At 45.8% G+C, this 20381-nt stretch overlaps 1 protein-coding gene across 1 annotated transcript in view; it reads right to left on the reverse strand.

Annotated features, from left to right (window-relative positions):
• Positions 1–3657: 3657 nt before the first annotated feature.
• Positions 3658–20381, reverse strand: part of LOC147733320 (uncharacterized) — a 53052-nt gene continuing 36328 nt past the window's right edge. Inside the window, exons 3-6 of the mRNA XM_086956306.1 lie at positions 5007–5075; positions 4619–4684; positions 4330–4418; positions 3658–4165 (exon numbers count right to left, since the gene is read on the reverse strand). Coding sequence (XP_086812432.1) covers positions 4129–4165; positions 4330–4418; positions 4619–4684; positions 5007–5075 — 261 coding nt within the window. The 3' untranslated portion in view covers positions 3658–4128. The remainder of the gene's footprint in view (positions 4166–4329; positions 4419–4618; positions 4685–5006; positions 5076–20381) is intronic.

Raw genomic sequence — 20381 nt, forward strand, 5'->3', positions numbered from 1 at the left:
GGGCTGTGCGGGGGGCTGTGCAGAGGCTGTGCGGGGGCTGTGCAGGGCGCTGTTCAGGGGCTGTGTGAGGGGCAGTGCAGGGGCTGTGCGGGGGGCAGTGCAGGGGCTGTGCGGGGGCAGTGCAGGGGGGGCTGTGCAGGGGCAGTGCGGGGAACTGTGCGGGGGGGGCTGTGCAGGGGCAGTGCGGGGGGGCAGTGCAGGGGCTGTGCGGGGGGGCATGAATGAACATATGAGCCCACGGGTTGACAGATACACCACATGCACAAGCTAGATCATCAGAGAGCTGAACACACACACAGATGAAGACAGGTAATCACTGTGAAGGTGCGACTCACGGAAACAGACACAATAAACAGACCATTTTCTAGACGTGAAAAGGAAACAGAGGCACATGGAGAAACGCACAACACAAGAGCAAACAGGTAAGTGTGCGTGACAGAGAAATGCCGCTGCAAACGGACCCAGCGCCACAGAGATATACTTTAAGCACACAGCAGACAATAGAAGTAAAAGCCAGTGCACACTGACAGATACATTAAAACAGACACAGTGACTCACAGCGATACACACAGACACCAAGACTGGAGAAGCATGGCTACTGATGAGATTCCTTAAGGGAGGTCTTAAATTAAAGTTGCTGTCACTTGCGTTTGCTCTGCCTGTGATGCACACACACCTTTTGTTACACACAAGGCGCAGCTCTACCAAGAGAGCAGGGTGAGGAGAACGTAGTGTAATACAGCTGTATCAGCGCCACATTAGCATGTACATGTGTGCTGAGAGTCCCAAAGCTGGTGTGTGCTTGGAGGGTGGGAGGAGGGCTCCTAATGTCAAGCGGAAAGAGGGAAAGACTAAATAAACAAGGTAACAACCAGCCCTGCACTGCTCCGGGCAGGACTTCAGAGGACTCACCTGACTGCGGCGCCGCTCGCTATCACCGGGGTCCCGCTGCTGGGGGGCTGCTGTGTGCGGGCCCCGCTGCTCAGCTCCTGTCGCAGCTTTGCCCGCAGCTGGAGGTAGCCCCCGTGGGTGACGAGGTGCAGCGCCAGAGATAGCGCCAGGAAGCCCAGCAGCAGCCGTCCTTCGCCGGCTGGGAGCCTCGGGGGCAGGTCGGGGGGTCATGGCACCAGGAAGCTGGGGGGCTCTCCGGGATCTGCTTCAACCAGCAGCTACTGCCCCATGTCGCAGAGCCATGGAGACACTGCTGGTAGAGCCTGGGAGCCGGGACGCCATGGGGTGGGAGAGATAGGGAGAGGGGAGGAGACCGCAGGGAGGAGCTAAGGGAGGGACGTGAAGTTAAGAGGGTGGGGCACTGCTGGAGCCGAGGACGGGGCAGCGGCAACTTCCTGCAGAGGAAAGTTAGCAGCTAGGACGGGAAACGACACCGAAGAGATAGAGGAGCACCGCGGCCCACGAGACAGAGAGCAGAGCATGGAGAGGCAGGTAGGGAAAGGACCTGGAGAGAGCGTTAGGCAGAGGCAGGACAGTAAACTACAGAAGGGGAAGCGAGAGACACCGAGGGAAGGATGCAGGCGAGAGAGACGCTGAGGGAAGGGGACACGAGAGAGGCGGAGGGAAGGGGACACGAGAGAAGCGGAGGGAAATAAATGGGAAAGACACTAACGTGGCATGGATGCGAGGCACTGCAGCCAGTTTCACTTTCATTCATTGAAGAGCGCGCACCAGGCAGGGAATGTGCACGGCGAGCGCGTGCACGAGGTCAAATCCAGCAAACTCGAAAGGAAACGCGCGTGGCACCCTCTTGTCCCTAATCCCCCCGAAGTTGATAACTATAGTTATCGAACTTGGACTGCATTACTCCAGCTCGACCTAAAAAGAACTGGAAGACAAAAAGGCGGACACTTACTCATCAGCCAAAATAGCTGCACAGAAGCCCAGAAAGGGCCCCGGGCGGGGGAACGGGACCACACGTCGACGGCGAGCCAGTCGACCGTGATCCCGTTGACACTCACCGATGTCGAGCCGTGTTCTTGACCGTGAAAAGGCAAGGCAGAACAGTAACTCTTGACTGCAGAAGAAGCTGAAGAAAAAAAGAACTGGAAGTCAAGAAGGCGGACACTTACTCATCAGCCAAAATAGCTGCCCCCCTCCCAAAAGCCTAGAAAGGGCCCCGGGCGGGGGAACGGGACCACAAGTCGACGGCGAGCCAGTCGACTGTGATCCCGTTGACACAAACTGATGTCGAGCCGTGTTCTTGACCGTGAAAAGACAGGAGCAAACAGTAAAAGTAACCATTAAAGTACTCTAAAAATCATACCAGATTATCCGCAACCAGAGCTACCTGGCGATCACGTCAACTACCATTGGCGGAGATCCTGCAAACTTCGATCCCGTCGACACACATCAACGGTAATGACGTCAACATCAATTTTACACATTGGTATCATTTACCATCATGTAAATAGGAAAGAATGCTTTCCAATTCTCAATAGCGAAAGCAACCTAGGTCACTATGGAAATATCTGCACAATGAGTCTGACTGACTTTAGGCAGCATTGAGCTTTAATTCTTAATTAATGAAATTCACAGGCAAACACTACTCACGAACTCGAAGCAATGCGCAAGCTAATTGAGAGAAATAGCAAACAGTATGAAAGTGTGTAACACATTAAACGCACATGGCTACCTCATTGCACTGTTGTGGTATGCCCACCATACCAAAACCTATGGTTGATAAATGTTCTTAATCCTTGTGGAGAGGTGTTGCAAAGAGGCAAGGGTGACTGACTACGGAATCTGGTCATCACGCTTACATCAACTGGCCCACTGGCAGATTAGCCCAGCACCGTGTGACTCTAGGCAATAGCTTGCTTAATATTCCTAACAGCCCAGAGCACCTACTGTGCCTAACGGGGTTGTTCCGAAATTTAGAAATGTGGATTAATATTTATTATTATTGTGAATACGTATTAACTCAATATTAAAATGTACTCTCACCATCATCCTATAATGGACGTAGAATCTAACTATAGTCATTTCCCAAGCACAATAACTACAAAAGGAGTCACATTACTTGCAACTGAAGAGTACTTGGCCATATAACTTACCATAATTAAGACAATAGTAAATGTCATGAGATTACATATTGTGCTAATCTACAGCAGACATAAGGAAACATCATGAAGAAAATAAGTACCCTGGTTTTTTAACAACATTTCATACATTTAAAACCTTGTAAAGGTAACAATCTAGATGTGTCGAACAGAATGCATTCTAAGTGTATCCATCTACAGCATTCTTGACAAAGAACCGTATAGGTTTGCAGAAGAACAGATTTTTTAATATTGCACTCCTTGCAGAATTCTTGGACCGAATCTAAATGTAACAGATCAACATTAGTGCATGAATGGAGCAAGTACAAAAAAATTAACAAATTGCAAAGTATTTTATGGACATATCTCTAAAACATAAAAAAACACAATAGGACAGTAAGAACAGATCAGAACTTTCAAAAGGCAAAAAAATAAAACAGCATTAAAATACTCCAATGTATACTTCAATTAATAGAATGAACAACAGTCTCTGTATGTTTGAGAATTGAAGAAAAGAAACATACAAAGCAAATGTAAACTTAAAAACAAAACTAGGGCAATACAATTCTCACAAGAAAAAAATCGAGAAACGTGAAACTCTAACCCGAGTACTGCATTAGCTTTATTGCAATAAACATTCTATATTCATTCAGAAACGTTGCATCTATTATATTTTGTTCTGGGACAGGAAATTCAAGTATGTACGATTCTGCAAACTGAATGGACAAGTAAGAAAAAGTATGTTTTACAAATAACCAAATGAACATAAAATGGTCATAAAAAGAAATGTTAACAATGTTTCCTTTGAAAATACTTTATCCGAGGTCTGACACCAACAACTTTAGTGCCATCTTAGTGGTCAGACAAAATGACAGGCAAAAACTAATCACCAGCACCAGAGTAACTTCACTACAAGCCCTTTTACAGTTTGCAACTAATCCATAGAAATAAATCTATTTACATTAAAACATATCGACAACAACCGTAACATTATAATTACATTACAGAAAAATTATCAGCATGCAAAAAACACCACAATTGAAGCTGTCCTCTTGCTTGGCGTTACATTCTACCACTAACTCCCATAGGTCACTTTCTGGACAGTCGATTGCCTGTAGGAAAGCCCGTTGGAAACATACGAACAGTTAGGTTTAATATTTGTTCGTAAAACATAACAAATGAAAACAAGAAGCTACACAACGGAACTTACACATGTAAAAATCAGATATTCACAATGATAAGTCATATTTTATGTAATTTGTAAGTAAAGTCGTACCTCCAATGTGTTAAAAATTTCTGGTACTTCCCAGCATTTCCAACCAGTGAATCGAATACTAATACTTTTTTAGAAGAAGGTTTCAATATCTGAAACAAAAAGGACAACACAAAAAATGAGCATTCCAAACTTTATATTTTTACATTGAGTTGTATCTTCAAAACATGTGAAAGAAAAATACAAGAAAGGGATTAATATATTCTTCAACAAAAGTCTTCAGCGCTTACAACACTTAAGCAGTCATATTCTTCATGATCAACTAACCAAAGTCACAAAATTTTGCACTTACCAAAAGTATCCAATGAGCTCCGGTATTGGTGGGACACAGGACCATATCCATTTTCTCAAAAGGTAACTATGCAGTACAAAATTTTGAACATGAAAAGAGACAAGTCACATACAACATCGGTAGCAGAATACTTAAAAACACATCTAACACGTCAAACAATTGAATGAAAATTGAAAAAAGGCATAACACGTCATAAACAATTGAATGAAAATTGAAAAAAAGGCAAGACAAGTAATAAAATAAATTGCATACACACTTGCAATCAATATTAATATTACAAATGTCCATATAATTATTTATGACAACCAAATTATTAACACATTTTTTAACAATGATTAACACCCAAAAAAAACAAACAGAAAGTGCAGTAAGACAATTTCATATTTACCCGGAAAAAAGATGACCGATAAGTGCCAATGAATATAGAGGAAGTCACTGTTGCAGTAATCAATAAACACTGAAGTCAAGAAACAAAATATAATTTAGTTACATTTGATACAGATTTTCAATTTACATGAGGTCTGTTACTTGTTAAGGACAATATACGTACTTTTGGTCTTAGCAAACAGAGTCTGGACAGATACGCATCTATTACCTTTCAAATAAAAAAAGGATAAAACATGTGCTTTTGTACAAGAACCACCATGTAAATCATACACCATTACACATACTACACTAACAATAGATTTTAAGTACACCAACCTCATCGAATATCCATTGGTCAGCTTTCAAAGAACAACAAGCATTGGAAATGCAATAGGTCTCGCATTAGAAAAGTTGGAGCTATTGGTTTTGTAAATGAATTTTTTTTTTTATGTGTTGGTCTTGAAAATAGCCAAATTAATAGCTTTGTCATTTACAATGCCAATACTTTAAACTTTTTCAAATGTGACACCTATACCATTTGTAATGCAACATGTTTTGTATGTACGTGACTTAGATGTATTCATCTAACAAATACAAATGTCTTTTAATGTTTTTAAATACTTAATACTGAAGAAAACAAGTTACTTACCTGTAACTTTGGTTCCCCAGTATTGGTAACTTTCATAGATTCCCATGCTTTGTATCATTCCCCGTCGTCGGAATGGGAGCCTCAGTAAATAGAAAATACCATAGTAATAAGCACAAAGTGAAAAAATTGGCCTAGGCCTCATCTCATTTTGTAGCTTATCCACCTCTTTTTGTAAAAGAGGCCAAACTTCTGCAGTAGCCAATCAGAGCAGCCTCACCCCACAGAACCTTCCTGAGAGAAGCTCAGAGTCTCAGATTTTCGTAGCCGTTGTGAACAGCTATCCACCAAGATAAGAAGACTGAGCTTTCCCAGGGGAGGCGGGTGGGCGCATGGGAATCTATGAAAATTACCAATACTGGGGAACCAAAGTTACAGGTAAGTAACTTGTTTTCTTGCCCCAGTATTGGAACTTTCATAGATTCCCATGCTTTGTATCAGAGTAACCAGCAGTAAACAGAAAAAGCATATTTTGCAATATATGAACCTGAAAATGTTACACATCTCTGATTAGAACAGTAGAAACACATAGGATCATAAAATATGACAATAATGCAGTTATACAAAATATGCAAATAGGAAGGCGGGATAGAAAGGAAAGCTCACCGACTTATTGGAAAAGATTCCTCAAAACTGCTTGGCCCACTGCTGCATCTTCTTTCACAGAAGAATCCAAACAGTAGTGGCGAGTGAATGTGTGGACACTGCTCCATGTTGCAGCTCTACAAATGTCCTTGATAGGAACTCCTGCGAATAGAGCTGTCGATGAAGCCATTGACCTGGTAGAGTGAGCACGAACTGCTCGGTGCAGTGGTTTTCCAGCCGCTTGGTGGCAAAATTGTATAGCACTGGAAATCCAGCGGGAAATACAGGCTTTAGAAACTGGACATCCCTTGCGTGGAGGACTGAAAGAAACAAAAAGCTGTGAAGACTTCCTGAAAGGTTTTGTTCTTTCCAGGTAGAATTTCAGGCATCTGTGAATGTCCAAAGAGTGCAAAGTTCTTTCCGCGGGTGTGGAAGGCTGTGGAAAGAACGGTTTTAAGACAACTGGCTCATTTAGGTGGAATTCTGAAGGCATCTTCGGGATAAACTTAGGATTCGTTCTTAGGATCAGAACATTATTCTTAAACTGTAGAAAGGGTTCCTCAATCATGAAAGCCTGGAGCTCACTTACTCTTCGAGCCGATGTCAGGGCCAAGAGAAGAGCCAGTTTCCAAGAAAGAAACTTAAGGTCAGACTTATGAACAGGTTCAAAAGGGGCTTTCATGAGAGATGACAAGACCAGATTCAAATGCCAGGCCGGAGGTGGCGGCCGGAGTGGAGGAAAGACCCTGAATAAACCCTTCAGAAATTGTTTGATAATTCTCGCTGACCATAGGGAAGGACCTGAAGATGAACGTCTGAATCTAGAGATGGCCGCCAGATGGACTTTCACAGAAGATGGAGCCAATCCAGATTTAGCTAATGAAAGAATGTAAGGCAAGAGTTGGTGTGGAGCAGAGGTATATGGGTGTAAACCTTCTTTCCGACACCAAATACAGAATCTCTTCCATTTAGCACGATAGGTCTTGTTGGTACTAGGCGCTCTGGCCTGGGCCAAAATGTCCCTACATTCCCCTGATAGATCTAAACCTTGGAATTCTCGGAACTCAGGAGCCACGCTGTCAATCGCAGAGACTTCAAGTCCGGATGTAGAACTTGTCCGTGAGACATCGTTAACAGGGTTGGCACAGGACGTAGGATAACTGGCTGGTCCTGGGAGAGGAGGAGAAGCTCCGAGTACCAAAATTGTCTGGGCCATGCTGGAGCGATCAGAATCATCTTGCACGGTTCCACCTTGAGTTTGCTGATCAACCTCGGGATCAGCGGAATGGGAGGAAAGGCGTAAACAAAGGCGCCTGACCAAGCAATCAAAAGCGCATTCCCCAAGGATTCCCGATGGTGAACCCTGCTTGCGAAGGACAGGCATTTGGCGTTCTGGGGAGTTGCAAACAGATCGATGGATGGCGTCCCCCATCGTGCAAAGAGCTCCTCCAGAACGGTCTGGTCTAGTTCCCACCCGTGAGAGACTGTCCTTTGGCGACTCAAAGCGTCTGCCTTGACATTGAGTGTCCCCGCTAGATGTTCCGCTGAGAGGGAGACATTGTTCTGGATTACCCAATTCCACAGCGTTTGAGCTTCCTTGGAGAGGGCGGAGGATCTTGTTCCGCCCTGTTTGTTTATGTAGTGCATGGCTGTGGTGTTGTCCGTACGAACCAGCACTGCACGGTTGCGAATCCTCGGAAGAAAAGCTTGTAGAGCCAGACGGATAGCGAGGAGTTCCAGAAGGTTGATTTTTCCTTGTTGAGTCGAAGACCTAGGTGCTCGAACAGTTCTTTGCATGACCGGACTGCATTGGACGCTTCTAGAGCAGATGGAGCCTTCAGTAGCCAATCGTCCAGATATGGAAAAACCTGAATAGCTTGCCTTCTGAGATAAGCTGCTACTGGAGCCAGAATTTTTGTGAAGATCCGTGGAGCGGACCGGAGACCAAACGGTAGTACCTTGAATTGAAAGTGGCTCCTGCCCACTGTAAATCGAAGATATTGCCTGTGAGCTGGATGAATAGGAACGTGGAAGTAGGCGTCTTCCAAATCTAGGGTCGCCATGTAATCCCCTGGATTGAGGAGACAAAGGATGTCCTGAAGAGTGACCATCCTGAAGGACAACTTTACGAGATAAGTGTTGAGCTGCCGTAGATCTAAAATTGGACGCCATTTGTCCTTTGTCTTCCGAACCAGGAAGAACCTGGAATAGAACCCTTTCCCCTTCTGAGAAAGGGGTACAGGCTCTATTGCCCCCTTGGTGAAAAGTTGGTGGGCTTCGAGATGAAGGAGCTTGAGATGTTTGGGAGGAAAGGCGTCCGGCGCTCTTGTCGGAGGAAGGTCTTGAAACTCCAACGTGTGTCCTTCTTTGACAATTTGTAGGACCCACTGATCCGATGTAATGATCATCCAGTTGTCGAGGCAATGGGCAATCCTGCCCCCCACTGATGTGAATGAGGGAACAGGAACAGTGGAAAGAGCCACCTGGCCGCTATTGTTTCCTGGTGTTGTCTCTCCTTTGCTGGCCTTGGCGTCCCCTAGGCTGCTGGCGAGAGAAAGAACCCCTCTGAGAGTACTGAGGTTTATATGTCTGGCTAGACAGAGCCTGAAGAGTAGCGATTCTGATTTCCTCCTCTATAAGAGGAAAATCCTTTGCCTCTAGCTCCCCTGAAGGGTACCTTGCGATACTGCAATGTTCCTAAGGACTTCGCTGTATCGGTGTCCTTTTTAATGCCTTGCAGGGCCTCATCGACGTGCTTGCCAAACAGCATTTCTCCGTCGTATGGCAGATCCAAGATTTTATTCTGCACTTCTTGCCTGAACCATGTGGCCTTCAACCACCCCTGGCGTCGCAGAACCGCCAAACCGTTCTTGCCTGAACCATGTGGCCTTCAACCACCCCTGGCGTCGCAGAACCGCCAAACCGGCAAGTGCTCGAAATGCGGTGGTCGCAATATCCATTGCGACATCAATGACTTCCGAGGAAGCCCGCTCCCCTTCAAGCAAAATCTTCTTCACTTCTTCTTTAGAAGAATCCTGCAATTCCTCTACAAATGGAGCAAGGTCGCACCACATCTGGCGGTCATAGCGTCCCAGAATTGCTAAAGCATTGGCTGCTCTAACTAGAAGACTTGCCATTGCTGAAAATCGTTTGCCTACGTTGTCTAGGCGCCTGCCCTCCTTATCTGGTGGTGTAGTCAGTGGCGTAGAAGGATTCTTAGATTTGCTTTGGGCGGCCTGAGAAATGACCGAGTCCGGTTTCGGCTGGCCAAGCAAACATGCCGGACTGCCATCAGGTGCTTTGTACTTCTTCTCTAGTCTTGGTAGCACAGGGAGGACTGTGGCCGGGTTGTGCATAGCCTTCAAGCCCTCAGACCAGACATGCTCAATGATTGGAATGGACCGTACTAATTTCCTGAATGGTTCCTTAAAGTCATATAAGAAACATTCCGATTGAACCGTGGTCACTGGAAGACCAAATCTTTTGGAAGCCCTTTCCATTAGGTTGTGAAATCCTCCAACGTCCGCTGGAGGCGAGGTATTGTTGTCTGGATCTGCGTTGTCCGGATCCGCCGGGTCAGTAGGATTCCAAGGCGCCTGTTGATCCTGATCAGGATCCGCTTGTTGGTCTGCATCCGAAGAAGCAGTGTCATCATCAGTATCATGAACATGCACCACCTCTTGTGGGCGTTCTTCCGGCACAGTGGTACGCTCTCTTGTAGGTAAAGAGTGGTCTGCCACAGGTTGCAATGTCTGAGGCAGAGGCGTGGGAGGATGCAGACGCTGAGCCTCTTGAGGAGTAGGGAAACGTTTTCGGTAGTCTTGCAACATAAGTTGTAAATCCGCAACTAAAGTGGAGGGCATCGCCACCATCCCTTCTGGTAGCTGACGTGTAGGCTGCTGCAAAGGCATCTGCCTGGTAGTAGTGTGCCCCTCCGCACAATAATGTTCCGGAACATAGTGCTGCCGTTCCATGCCTTCTTCCTCAGAGCTAACATCCTGAACCTTAACCTGCAGGTCAGATGGGCTATAAGCTTGTCCGTATTCACTAAAATTCTCTTCATCAGAGTCATCCTCTAACAGCAGACTAAGTGGCAATCTCTGAACCTGTCGCGGAGACGTCATTTCTGGCGTTATGAGCTTCTTTTTACGTGAAAAAACAAGATTTTCGGAAGATTCCGTCGACGGCAGCTCTTTATGGGACTGCGTCGACGATGGAAGCGCCGACGTAGATACTGTCTTAGTCGTCGAGGATTGCGTCGTCGACGAGGTGAGACTCATCGTCGACGATGGTGGTAGCTCGTCGTCAGCAACATGGTAACCGGAATCGTCGACACCGTCGTCGTCGATGTCGTCCTCGTCATCGCCAGCTTTGCAGTCGTCGTCGACGTGGAGATGGTCATTCTCGTCGACGACAAGCAGGAATCTGGAGCTTTGAAAACTGTCGACGGTGCAGGCGTCGTCGACATAACCGTCGTCGACGAGCCCGTCGACGAGGCAACTTTCACAGAGCTGTCCTTTTTTACACTCGTCGTCGACGTACCTGATAGTTTAACCGTCGACGACCTCTGCTTCTTGTCCGAAGCGACCTCTTGGACAGGAGCTGAAGGCTTCTTGACCCCTTTATCCTTCTCAGAGGGAGGTGAAGAAATAGTTGAAGACTTTTTCACCTTTTTTGAGGGGTGTTGCTCCTCAGGCTTACCCTGCCTCTCCTTTTCACCGTGGTGAGGAGATTTTAGGGAAGCAGGCCTGTCAGACCTATCAGAGGTCCCTGGTAAGGCCTTGTGACGGGACTCGCCTGAAGCAGAAGGGGGGGACCTACCCCTCTTCTGAGACTTCTTAGATGACACCATCGACGAGGAGCCCTCACTGTCCGAAGACATAATATCCTTCCGGTCCTTCATCTTTTGAAGCCATGTGAGGAGACGTCCTTCCCTGTCCCTCAAGGTCTTTGCTGAGAAGGATCTGCAAATCGGGCAGCCTGTAGGTTTATGGTCCGGATACAGGCAGTATATACAGTCCATATGTTTGTTCTCGACAAACAACCTCTTTTTGGAGCAGGTGGCACAGGCCCTAAAAAGGGCTTTCTTCTCCTTGTCAGCCATGAAGAAAAAGAATCCAAGTTGTTGAGAAAAAGTCAGAAAAAACTGAAGAAACTGAGCAGAGCTCAATGGAGACTCCCTTGCACAACGTGCGGTAGAAAATCTGAGGCTCTGAGCTTCTCTCAGGAAGGTTCTGTGGGGTGAGGCTGCTCTGATTGGCTACTGCAGAAGTTTGGTCTCTTTTACAAAAAGAGGTGGATAAGCTACAAAATGAGATGAGGCCTAGGCCAATTTTTTCACTTTGTGCTTATTACTATGGTATTTTCTATTTACCGAGGCTCCCATTCCGACGACGGGGAATGATACAAAGCATGGGAATCTATGAAAGTTCCAATACTGGGGCAAATAAAAGTTCTTGTAATTTATAATAGCACGCTCGGTGATCTTGGAGACCAAACTCAGGTCATATTTGAGCGGGGGATTAGGTTTTTGGAAGGTTCAGCACTTGTTTGAAGATTCTTGTTATTATGTTGTTCACAAGGCTGTTGTCTTTCCATTTCTAATTATTCACAACAAAACAATTATTACCCACTGAACTGCTACTGTTAACAATCATTAGCACTGCCAATAGGGCGGCTAGTTTTAAGCATTTGTTAATTGATGTGTGTGATATGTTTAGATACAGTAATAGACAATTCAAAGAGTTGTTCAACTACCACTGCTTGTTGCCTTGCTTTACTCACAAGAAAGTGTCACATAGGCAAAGAACAACATGCTACACAGAGACCTGGGCTTTGCGCAAGCTCTTTCATTCATAATTGTGATAGTCGCTGTGGTGCCTCAACTCTCATTTTGTAGAAAATCATTCCCCATTAGTGACCAATGATTGTTAAAATTAAAACAATAGAGTCCAGCACAGCACACTCACAGCACTATAGTACCAGCGTCCGGGATGTTCTAAGGAGCCTTAAACTGATGACTAATGCATGCTAGTGCGGTGAAACAAAGACAGCACTGAAATGCGTTAGTCTAACCCCTAATGTGTGGTACATGACAGGACCGATTAATCAGCGAAGGAAACATAAATAAATTAATACAATGCCGTTCCTTTGAAATGCACGGGCATTCAGAGTCCACACATTAAACCAGAAGCACTACAGGTGCACACGATCACCAATGAAATAGCTCCAAGCCAGTGAAGAAGAAATGTTGGGGCTGCCTATGGAATGTTGCGCTTGTGCGCCTAGAATGCTGCAAGAGCTGTACTCTGCCTGGAGACGGCGCAGCCGCAGTAAGCTGCTCTGTGGTAAATATGGCTGCGTGCGAAGGACCTCTGGTCCCACTGCATGGAACCTCTCAATTACAACCCTTCTCAGAAATGCAAAAGCAAAGAAAAAAACCGGGTATATGGCAGCATTACTGGTAAGTAAAACAGGAGAAGCCTAACTATATCGCGGGCCGTCGTGTTTAGTGAGTCCTCCCTTTCCATGGTTCTGTTTTTACCTGGGAGGCAACTTCATGAAATGAATATTCAGTTAATTTAATAATAACTGAAGCCGCACTCGCTGCAATGTTAAAAATAGAGGATGTGACCGCCAGGGTGGTGGTCACATCCTAATTGCACAGGAGGGAAAGCCGCAGCCCATGCGGACGCTCCCTCCTACTCAGGGGTCGCGGACGGACTCAAGTCCGTCCGCGATCCTAATGACCCCCTTAATGTCATCCATTTCTATAAACAAAAAATAAAGTGACAAGAAAAAAAACCTTAACCATGAAATAGGTAATTACCAAATTGTACATGGGGTCGTTAAAATATTTAACGAGACAATTATAAAACATGGAAAAATAGAGTATTACCATAAAGATCACCACCTTCAAAAACAAACCAGTACATATATGACATACACTTTAACCACAAGGAGACACTAGGAAGGCACTGCCATATTCATGAGCAATGGACAAAATGGCGGCGGAGATTACAGTAAGACACGAGGTAGCAAACACAATTACAGATAATATACAGCAATATATACTAGACAAATGGCGGCGGAGATTAGAGTAAGACACGAGGTAGCAAACACAATTACAGGTAAGATACAGCAATATATACTAGACACTGAGGCAGAAGAACAAACGTTACCAACCATACACTGAAACATAAAGGTTCAAATGGAAGCGATGCAAGTGACATGTGCATGCGCAGCGAGGAATTTAAGAAGGATCAAACAGTGTCCATTTCGGCATGGCTCGTCACACAGGTCTCACATTGTATTTCTGCATGGCTCTACATACGCTTTTGGCAACATTGGGCTTTCAATTTAACATTGAAAAGGGGCCTGCACAAATAACTAAGACTGACTTTCGGCAACATTGACCTTTAATTCACAATTAATTTAATTCACTGGAAAACACTAGTGGCCAACTCCAAGCAATACGCAAACAGTATGAAAACGCACATGGATAATTTCTTTCGATTTTAAAGTGCACTACATTTTTGTATTTCGCCATGGTTCAATGCACATGGCTACAAATGAGTAGGCAACATTGGGCTTTCATTGACAATTAATGAAATTCGCAGGCTTGAATTAACAATTAATTACATTCACGGACTAGTCACCGACTCGTGGATCTCAAATACTTTCGGCAACATTTGGGTTTCATTTAATTCGCGGACGGCAGATCAAAAAATACTCACCAACTTGAAGCGATACAAGGATTGCAGTAAACAGACATAGCTGGCTTTTTCCGTGCAGATGCCACGGAAGTGTCTGGCTTTTACTATACGTATGCCACGCACGTGGCTGGGCAGTAGTGCGTAGCAGATTAGAAAACGCACATGGCTGCCTTTCAATAACATTACATTCAATTGAAACGTACCATTCTGAAAAATAAATTGGACGCCGTTTCCCAAAGGGCCAGAGTGCGTACCAGACTACAAAACGCAAGTGGCTGGCTTTTATTAAACGTGGACGCCCTTTGGCAAAGCAAGTTAAAACAACAGGCATAGCTGGCTTTTTCCGTGCAGATGCCACACACGTGTCTGGCTTTTATTATACGTATGCCACGCACGTGGCTGGGCAGTAGTGCGTAGCAGATTAGAAAACGCACATGGCTGCCTTTCAATAACATTACATTCGATTGAAACGTACCATTCTGAAAAATAAATTGGACGCCGTTTCCCAAAGGGCCAGAGTGCGTACCAGACTACAAAACGCAAGTGGCTGGCTTTTATTATACATGGACGCCCTTTGGCAAAGCAAGTTAAAAAAACAGACATAGCTGGATTTTACCGTGCAGATGCCATGCACGTGTCTGGCTTTTATTATACGTATGCCACGCACGTGGCTGTGCAGTAGTGCGTAGCAGATTAGAAAACGCATATGGCTGCCTTTCAATAACATTACATTCGATTTAAACGTACCATTATGAAACATAAATTGGACGCCATTTCCAAAAGGGCCCGAGTGCATACCAGACTACAAAACGCGCGTGGCTGGCTTTTATTATATGTATGCCACGCACGTGGCTGGGCAGTAGTGCGTAGCAGATTAGAAAACGCATATGGCTGCCTTTAAATAACATTACATTAGATTGAACTGACCATTCTGAATCATAAATTGAATGCCATTTCCCAAAGGGCCAAAGGGCATACCAGATTACAAAAGGCATGTGGCTGGCTTTTATTATACATGGACGCCCTTTGGCAAAGCCTTTCAATAACATTACATTCGATTGAAACGTACCATTCTGAAAAATAAATTGGACGCCATTTCCCAAAGGGCCAGAGTGCATACCAGACTACTAAACACACGTGGCTGGCTTTTATTATACGTGGACGACCTTTGTCAAAGCAAGTTAAAAAACAGACATAGCTGGCTTTTTCCGTGCGGATGCCACGCATGTGTCTGGCTTTTATTATACGTATGCCACGCATGTGGCTGGGCAGTAGTGCATAGCAGATTAGAAAAAGCACATGATTGAAACGTACCTTTCTGAATCATAAATTGAACGCCATTTCCAAAAGGGCACGAGGGCATCCTATACCACAAAACGCACGTGGCTGGGTTTTATTATACGTGGACGCCCCTTGGCAAAGCAAGCAGTAGTGCGTAGCAGATTAGAAAACGCACATGGCTGCCTTTCAATAACATTACATTTGATTGAAACGTATCATTATGAAACATAAAATGGACGCCATTTCCCAAAGGGCCACAGTGCCACACACGTGGCTGGCTTTTATTATACTACAAAATTTCCATGGAGATGCATTGGCACACTACTCACCGACTGGAAACGAGGCAAGAATTTTCAAGGGCTTAAAGGCAGAGCTCAACTGGAAGCGATGCAAGGGTTGAACTCGACACTGTCGGCAAGGCTGTGGCAGCGGAAAAGGAAAAGTTTCAGAAAGTTTTCGAATAATAAAGATATGGAAATGCGATGATTGGTTAAATGAAGCAGAAAAAATGCGAAAAATACAGTCATTGGGTGTAAGCATGATGTCACTGTCATGAACACGTGTTTGGTCTGCGACAAAAGGGGGATACACGGAATTATGCTGTACGTTGTGAAACGTCATCAAAATTAAAATGCGCAGGCGCACCATTTGTGCGCCTGCGCACATCGACCGGGGGTACACAGCTGTCTATAGTACACCGGCATTTCTGAAACCCGGTTTCCGGCCCTGGGAATTGGTGGGGGCGGAGCCGAACGGTTAGCGCTCCAGCACTCACAGCCTTTATAACTGGCATGCCAGCCTCTTCGCACAGCGGACGCGCGCATTTATGAGACTGTCGCTGAGGCTGATATCCTCACGCTTGATTACTAAGCTCTTGACACTGATTTTATCACTGTGCTTTTAATAACTTGGATTTTTAACATTTGAAATATACCTTGCTGCTTTCTTCTTGCACTGTCCACTTTGCCTGGTTGCACTTTGCCTGGTCCCGGTCCACCAAGGGGTCTCCCCGCTTGTTGTGGATGGTGCCGGCATTTCATAATCCCGGTTCCGGCCCTGGGGGATTGCTGGGGGTGGAGCCGAAGGGTGAGCGATCTAGCACTCACAGCCTCCACGTCCTGCCGGGCCTGGGGCCCCAACCCCTGCCCCACCTACGGGGATAGTATGAGCTACTCTCAAAAGCAGCTACATGAGCTCCGGCAGAGCCTGCAACAGGACTAATATTTTTTAAATTGGAAAATCTTGATTGCACCCGTTCCTGCTGTGGCTATGCGTTTGATACACAGCCCAGCAGGGAACATCCAACAAATACCACTTGCTCAACTAACGATAATACACAGAAACTATCCCCGGACATGAGTGAGTTCGCTCCTCCCAAGGAATTCACCTTTTTTAGCATTAACTGCAGGTCGCTCCCTTAACATAAGGAAGACATTTTTGACCTCTTGTAGAACACTAAACCCGGAGCTATCTTCCTCATGGAAACATGGTTACACAAGAGCTTTGGCCCCGATGCTTCTTCTGCTCTGCCTCCCCAACTATACGATAATTAGGAAGGATCGTGGAGCTAAAACAGGAGCTGGCATTGCGCACATTTTTAATAATTAATTCACCTGTAAATGGGAGTACGTACCCGTTAAGGGTTGCGAAGCCAGCACATTCATACTTTTCCTTACACCCCAGTTCACTTTCTCTGGGATTTTGATATACTGCCCTCCTAGCCCTGCAGGACCATGGGCTGCGGCCTTTCCTGAACTCATTGCCCCCCTTCTGTTGGACCCTGCCAACTTCACTATTCTGGGAGACCTGAATATTCACTTCAATGACCCTACATGCACCTCGAGCACATCCCTGATGGCCGATTTGGCAGCTGTGAATGTCCTACTTTGTAACTCAGGCCCCACCCATAAGGCGGGCTATTTATTGGACCCCATTTTCTCCAATCTCCCTAGTATCTCATGCCAGGCGACGCTCCCAGTACTTTGGTCTGATCATTTCTTGGTCGGTTTCAGGGTGAGGAAGGACCTGCAATGTGCCAGCACACCCACTTCAGCAACCAAGACATTGTCTAGAAACTGGAAGAAATTAGACAGACACTTTTAACCAACATCTCGCTAAGAACATCCCTGCCATTACTTCAATAAATTTAGCAGATTTGGATATCATCCATACCTGGATCTCAAAATGCCTCCCACCCTCCATTAAAAAAGTGAACAACCACAGACCCCCTGCCCAATGGTTCTCGGAAAGGTTAAAAATAGAAAAAAACAAATTCAAAGCTCTCGAAAGACGCTGGAGGAAGGATTATGCGCTCGAATCCAAACTTACTAATAAATCAGCGACAATTGACTACCAGTCCCTCTGCAACGTTGCCCGAGCTGAATATTTGAACAACAACATCACGTTACCCCAAAACAATTCCATGGCTCTGTTTAAATTAGTTAAAGATTTTTCGGGCGCAGCTTGCCAACCCATCCCACTGTGCTCACTGAAGCTCACTGTCAGGATTTACGGTACAAAAGGGGGTGGTGATGGACGGAGCATCTGAATTAATCAAACACTCACACCCAGTCAAAAGATCTGGGTTTAATCCATCACCGTTTTTTAGCCCACTCTGCCACCCCAGTTCAGAACTGCCAAGCCATGTCTTCCCTGGACCGGAAACAAGCTTCCGAGGACCGGTTTCTGGCATTCCAGCCGTCTTCAGCTTGCCTGCTTGAATCCAGTGGCAAAGTGAGCAAGGGACTCATGTCTCAGCATACGCTGCCCACACTTACGGCGGCCAAAAGCGGTACAAAAGGGGGTGGTGATGGACGGAGCATCTGAATCAATCAAACACTCACACCCAGTCAAAAGATCTGGGTTTAATCCATCACCGTTCTTTAGCCCACTCTGCCACCCCAGTTCAGACATGGCTATATGCAAATCAGTCTGACCCTGTGCCTCATGGGAACAGTGCAGCCCGAACTGCCAAGCCATGTCTTCCTTCGTCTTCAGCCCGGCTTGCTTGAATCCAGTGGCAAAGTGAGCAAGGGACTCACGTCTGAACATACCCTGCCACACTTACGGCAGCCAAAAGCGGTACAAAAGGGGGGGGGGGGGTTATGGACGGAGCCCTTTTGTACCGCTTTTGGCCGCCATAAGTGTGGCAGGGTATACTCAGACGTGAGTCCCTTGCTCACTTTGCTACTGGATTCAAGCAAGCCGGGCTGAAGAAGGCTGGAATGCCAGAAACCGGTCCTCGGAAGCTTGTTTCCGGTCCAGGGAAGACATGGCTTGGCAGTTCGGGCTGCACTGTTCCCATGAGGCACAGGGTCCGAATGATTTGCATATAGCCATGTCTGACCTTGGGTGGTGGAGTGGGCTAAAGAACGGTGATGGATTAAACCCAGATCTCTTGACTGGGTGTGAGTGTCTGATTGATTCAGAGGCTCCGTCCATCACCAACCCCTTTTGTACCACTGTGAGGATTTAGCCAAGTTTTTCATTGATAAAGTTGAGAACATCTGTTCAGCACTGATTGAAGGAACAACCAATGTGGTGCAGCAAACTAACAACTCTCCCCCTACATCGAGCTGTTTCGCTCCTCAGGCGAACCATAGCAACGCACCTTCTAATACGCTAGAAAACTGGCTGCCTCTAGATGCCATCTCTTGTCAAATGCATCTTAAACAGCCTTAACCCTGGCTCTCCCAAAGATCCCCTTCCCATCGCCATACTTCAAAAGCTGGAGCAAGCACCACTAAAGCTTATCATCGAGTTCCTCAATGCATCTTTGTGGGAAGCAGCTGTTCCGTCTAAAAGGAAACATGCCATGGTCCTCTCACTTCTGAAAAAAAGCTAATGTTGATCCAGTGGAATTCTCTAATTTCCGCCCGATCTCTTTACTTCCAACATTTTCTTGAAAAACATATTAATCAGCAATTGATGCATTTCGTCGACTCCCAAAAATTTCTACATGCACCGCAGTCTTGCTTTAGAGCTGGGTTTTCTACGGAAACCACTATTTTGGGAGGTACAGAAACTTTGTGACACCGCTTTGATAAAGGTGAAACTGTGGCACTCATACTGCTTGATTTGAATGCCTCCTTCGACACTGTGTCACATACCACCCTACTAAAACCCTTACAATCTAATGGCTCACTGACTTTCTGACTGACCGTACCTTTCAGATATTTTCCCCGTCTGCCAGCTCCAAGTCTCATGACTCTCCTCATAGAGTACCGCAGGGCTCTATTCTCAGCCCATTATTGTTCAATATCTATGTCAGACCTCTGGCTACAATTGACGAAGATGCTGGGCTTTCTATTCTCTCTTACACCGATGACACCGAGCTAATCTTTTCCCTATCCACCAAAGAGGCATCCAAACCATCCTATCCCCAGGCAGGACTTCTAAACATAGCAGGCTGGATAAATGCCAACCTGCTAAAACTTAATGGCAATAAAACAGAAGTAGACATTTTTTGAAAAAATAAAGATCTTTGGGGCCCTCAGCATTGGCCTCCTAAAATGGGTGCTCTTTCCTAACCTGTGCAACAGGTCTGTAATTTAGGCGTAATCCTGGACGACCAGCTTTCAATGAGGCAGCAAACAGTCAAAGTCCCCTCAACCTGCTTCACCATCCTTAAAGGGCTTAAAAAATCCTTTGGATGTTACCTGGTCCCATGCAAAAAAACAGTAGTCCAGGCTCCTATTACTTCCGGGCTAGACTATGGCAACGTCCTGTATCTAGGTGCCAATAAAGAGGTGATTTGCAAACTGCAGGTAGTGCAGAATTCTGCGGCCAGGTTACTCTGCCAGGTTCCTAGAAGGACCTCCATCTCAAGCTCGCATCACGACCTTCACTGGATTAGGGTGGAGAACCGCATTAAATTCAAGGCCCTGAGCTACATGCATAAAATTAAATCTGGCATAGCTCCACAGTACTTTAACACCTTAGTTCATCACTACCTCCCACCTCCCCGTCTTCATTCTTCTACCCAAATTTTCAGTTCCTAGGACCAGACTGTCGCGCATGGAAGACCGGTTTTTCTCCTGTCTGGGTCCGTCTTTGTGGAATTCACTCCCTACGCCACTTTGGAAAGAAACCATCTACATGAACTTTCGCAAAGGCCTAAAAACATGGTTATTCAATCAATAGTCTCCTTTTTTCTTCTCTGCTCGTGTCC

This window comes from Lissotriton vulgaris, chromosome 2_1 (genome assembly GCF_964263255.1).
Source record: "Lissotriton vulgaris chromosome 2_1, aLisVul1.2, whole genome shotgun sequence".
Taxonomy (NCBI): Eukaryota; Metazoa; Chordata; class Amphibia; order Caudata; family Salamandridae; genus Lissotriton; species Lissotriton vulgaris.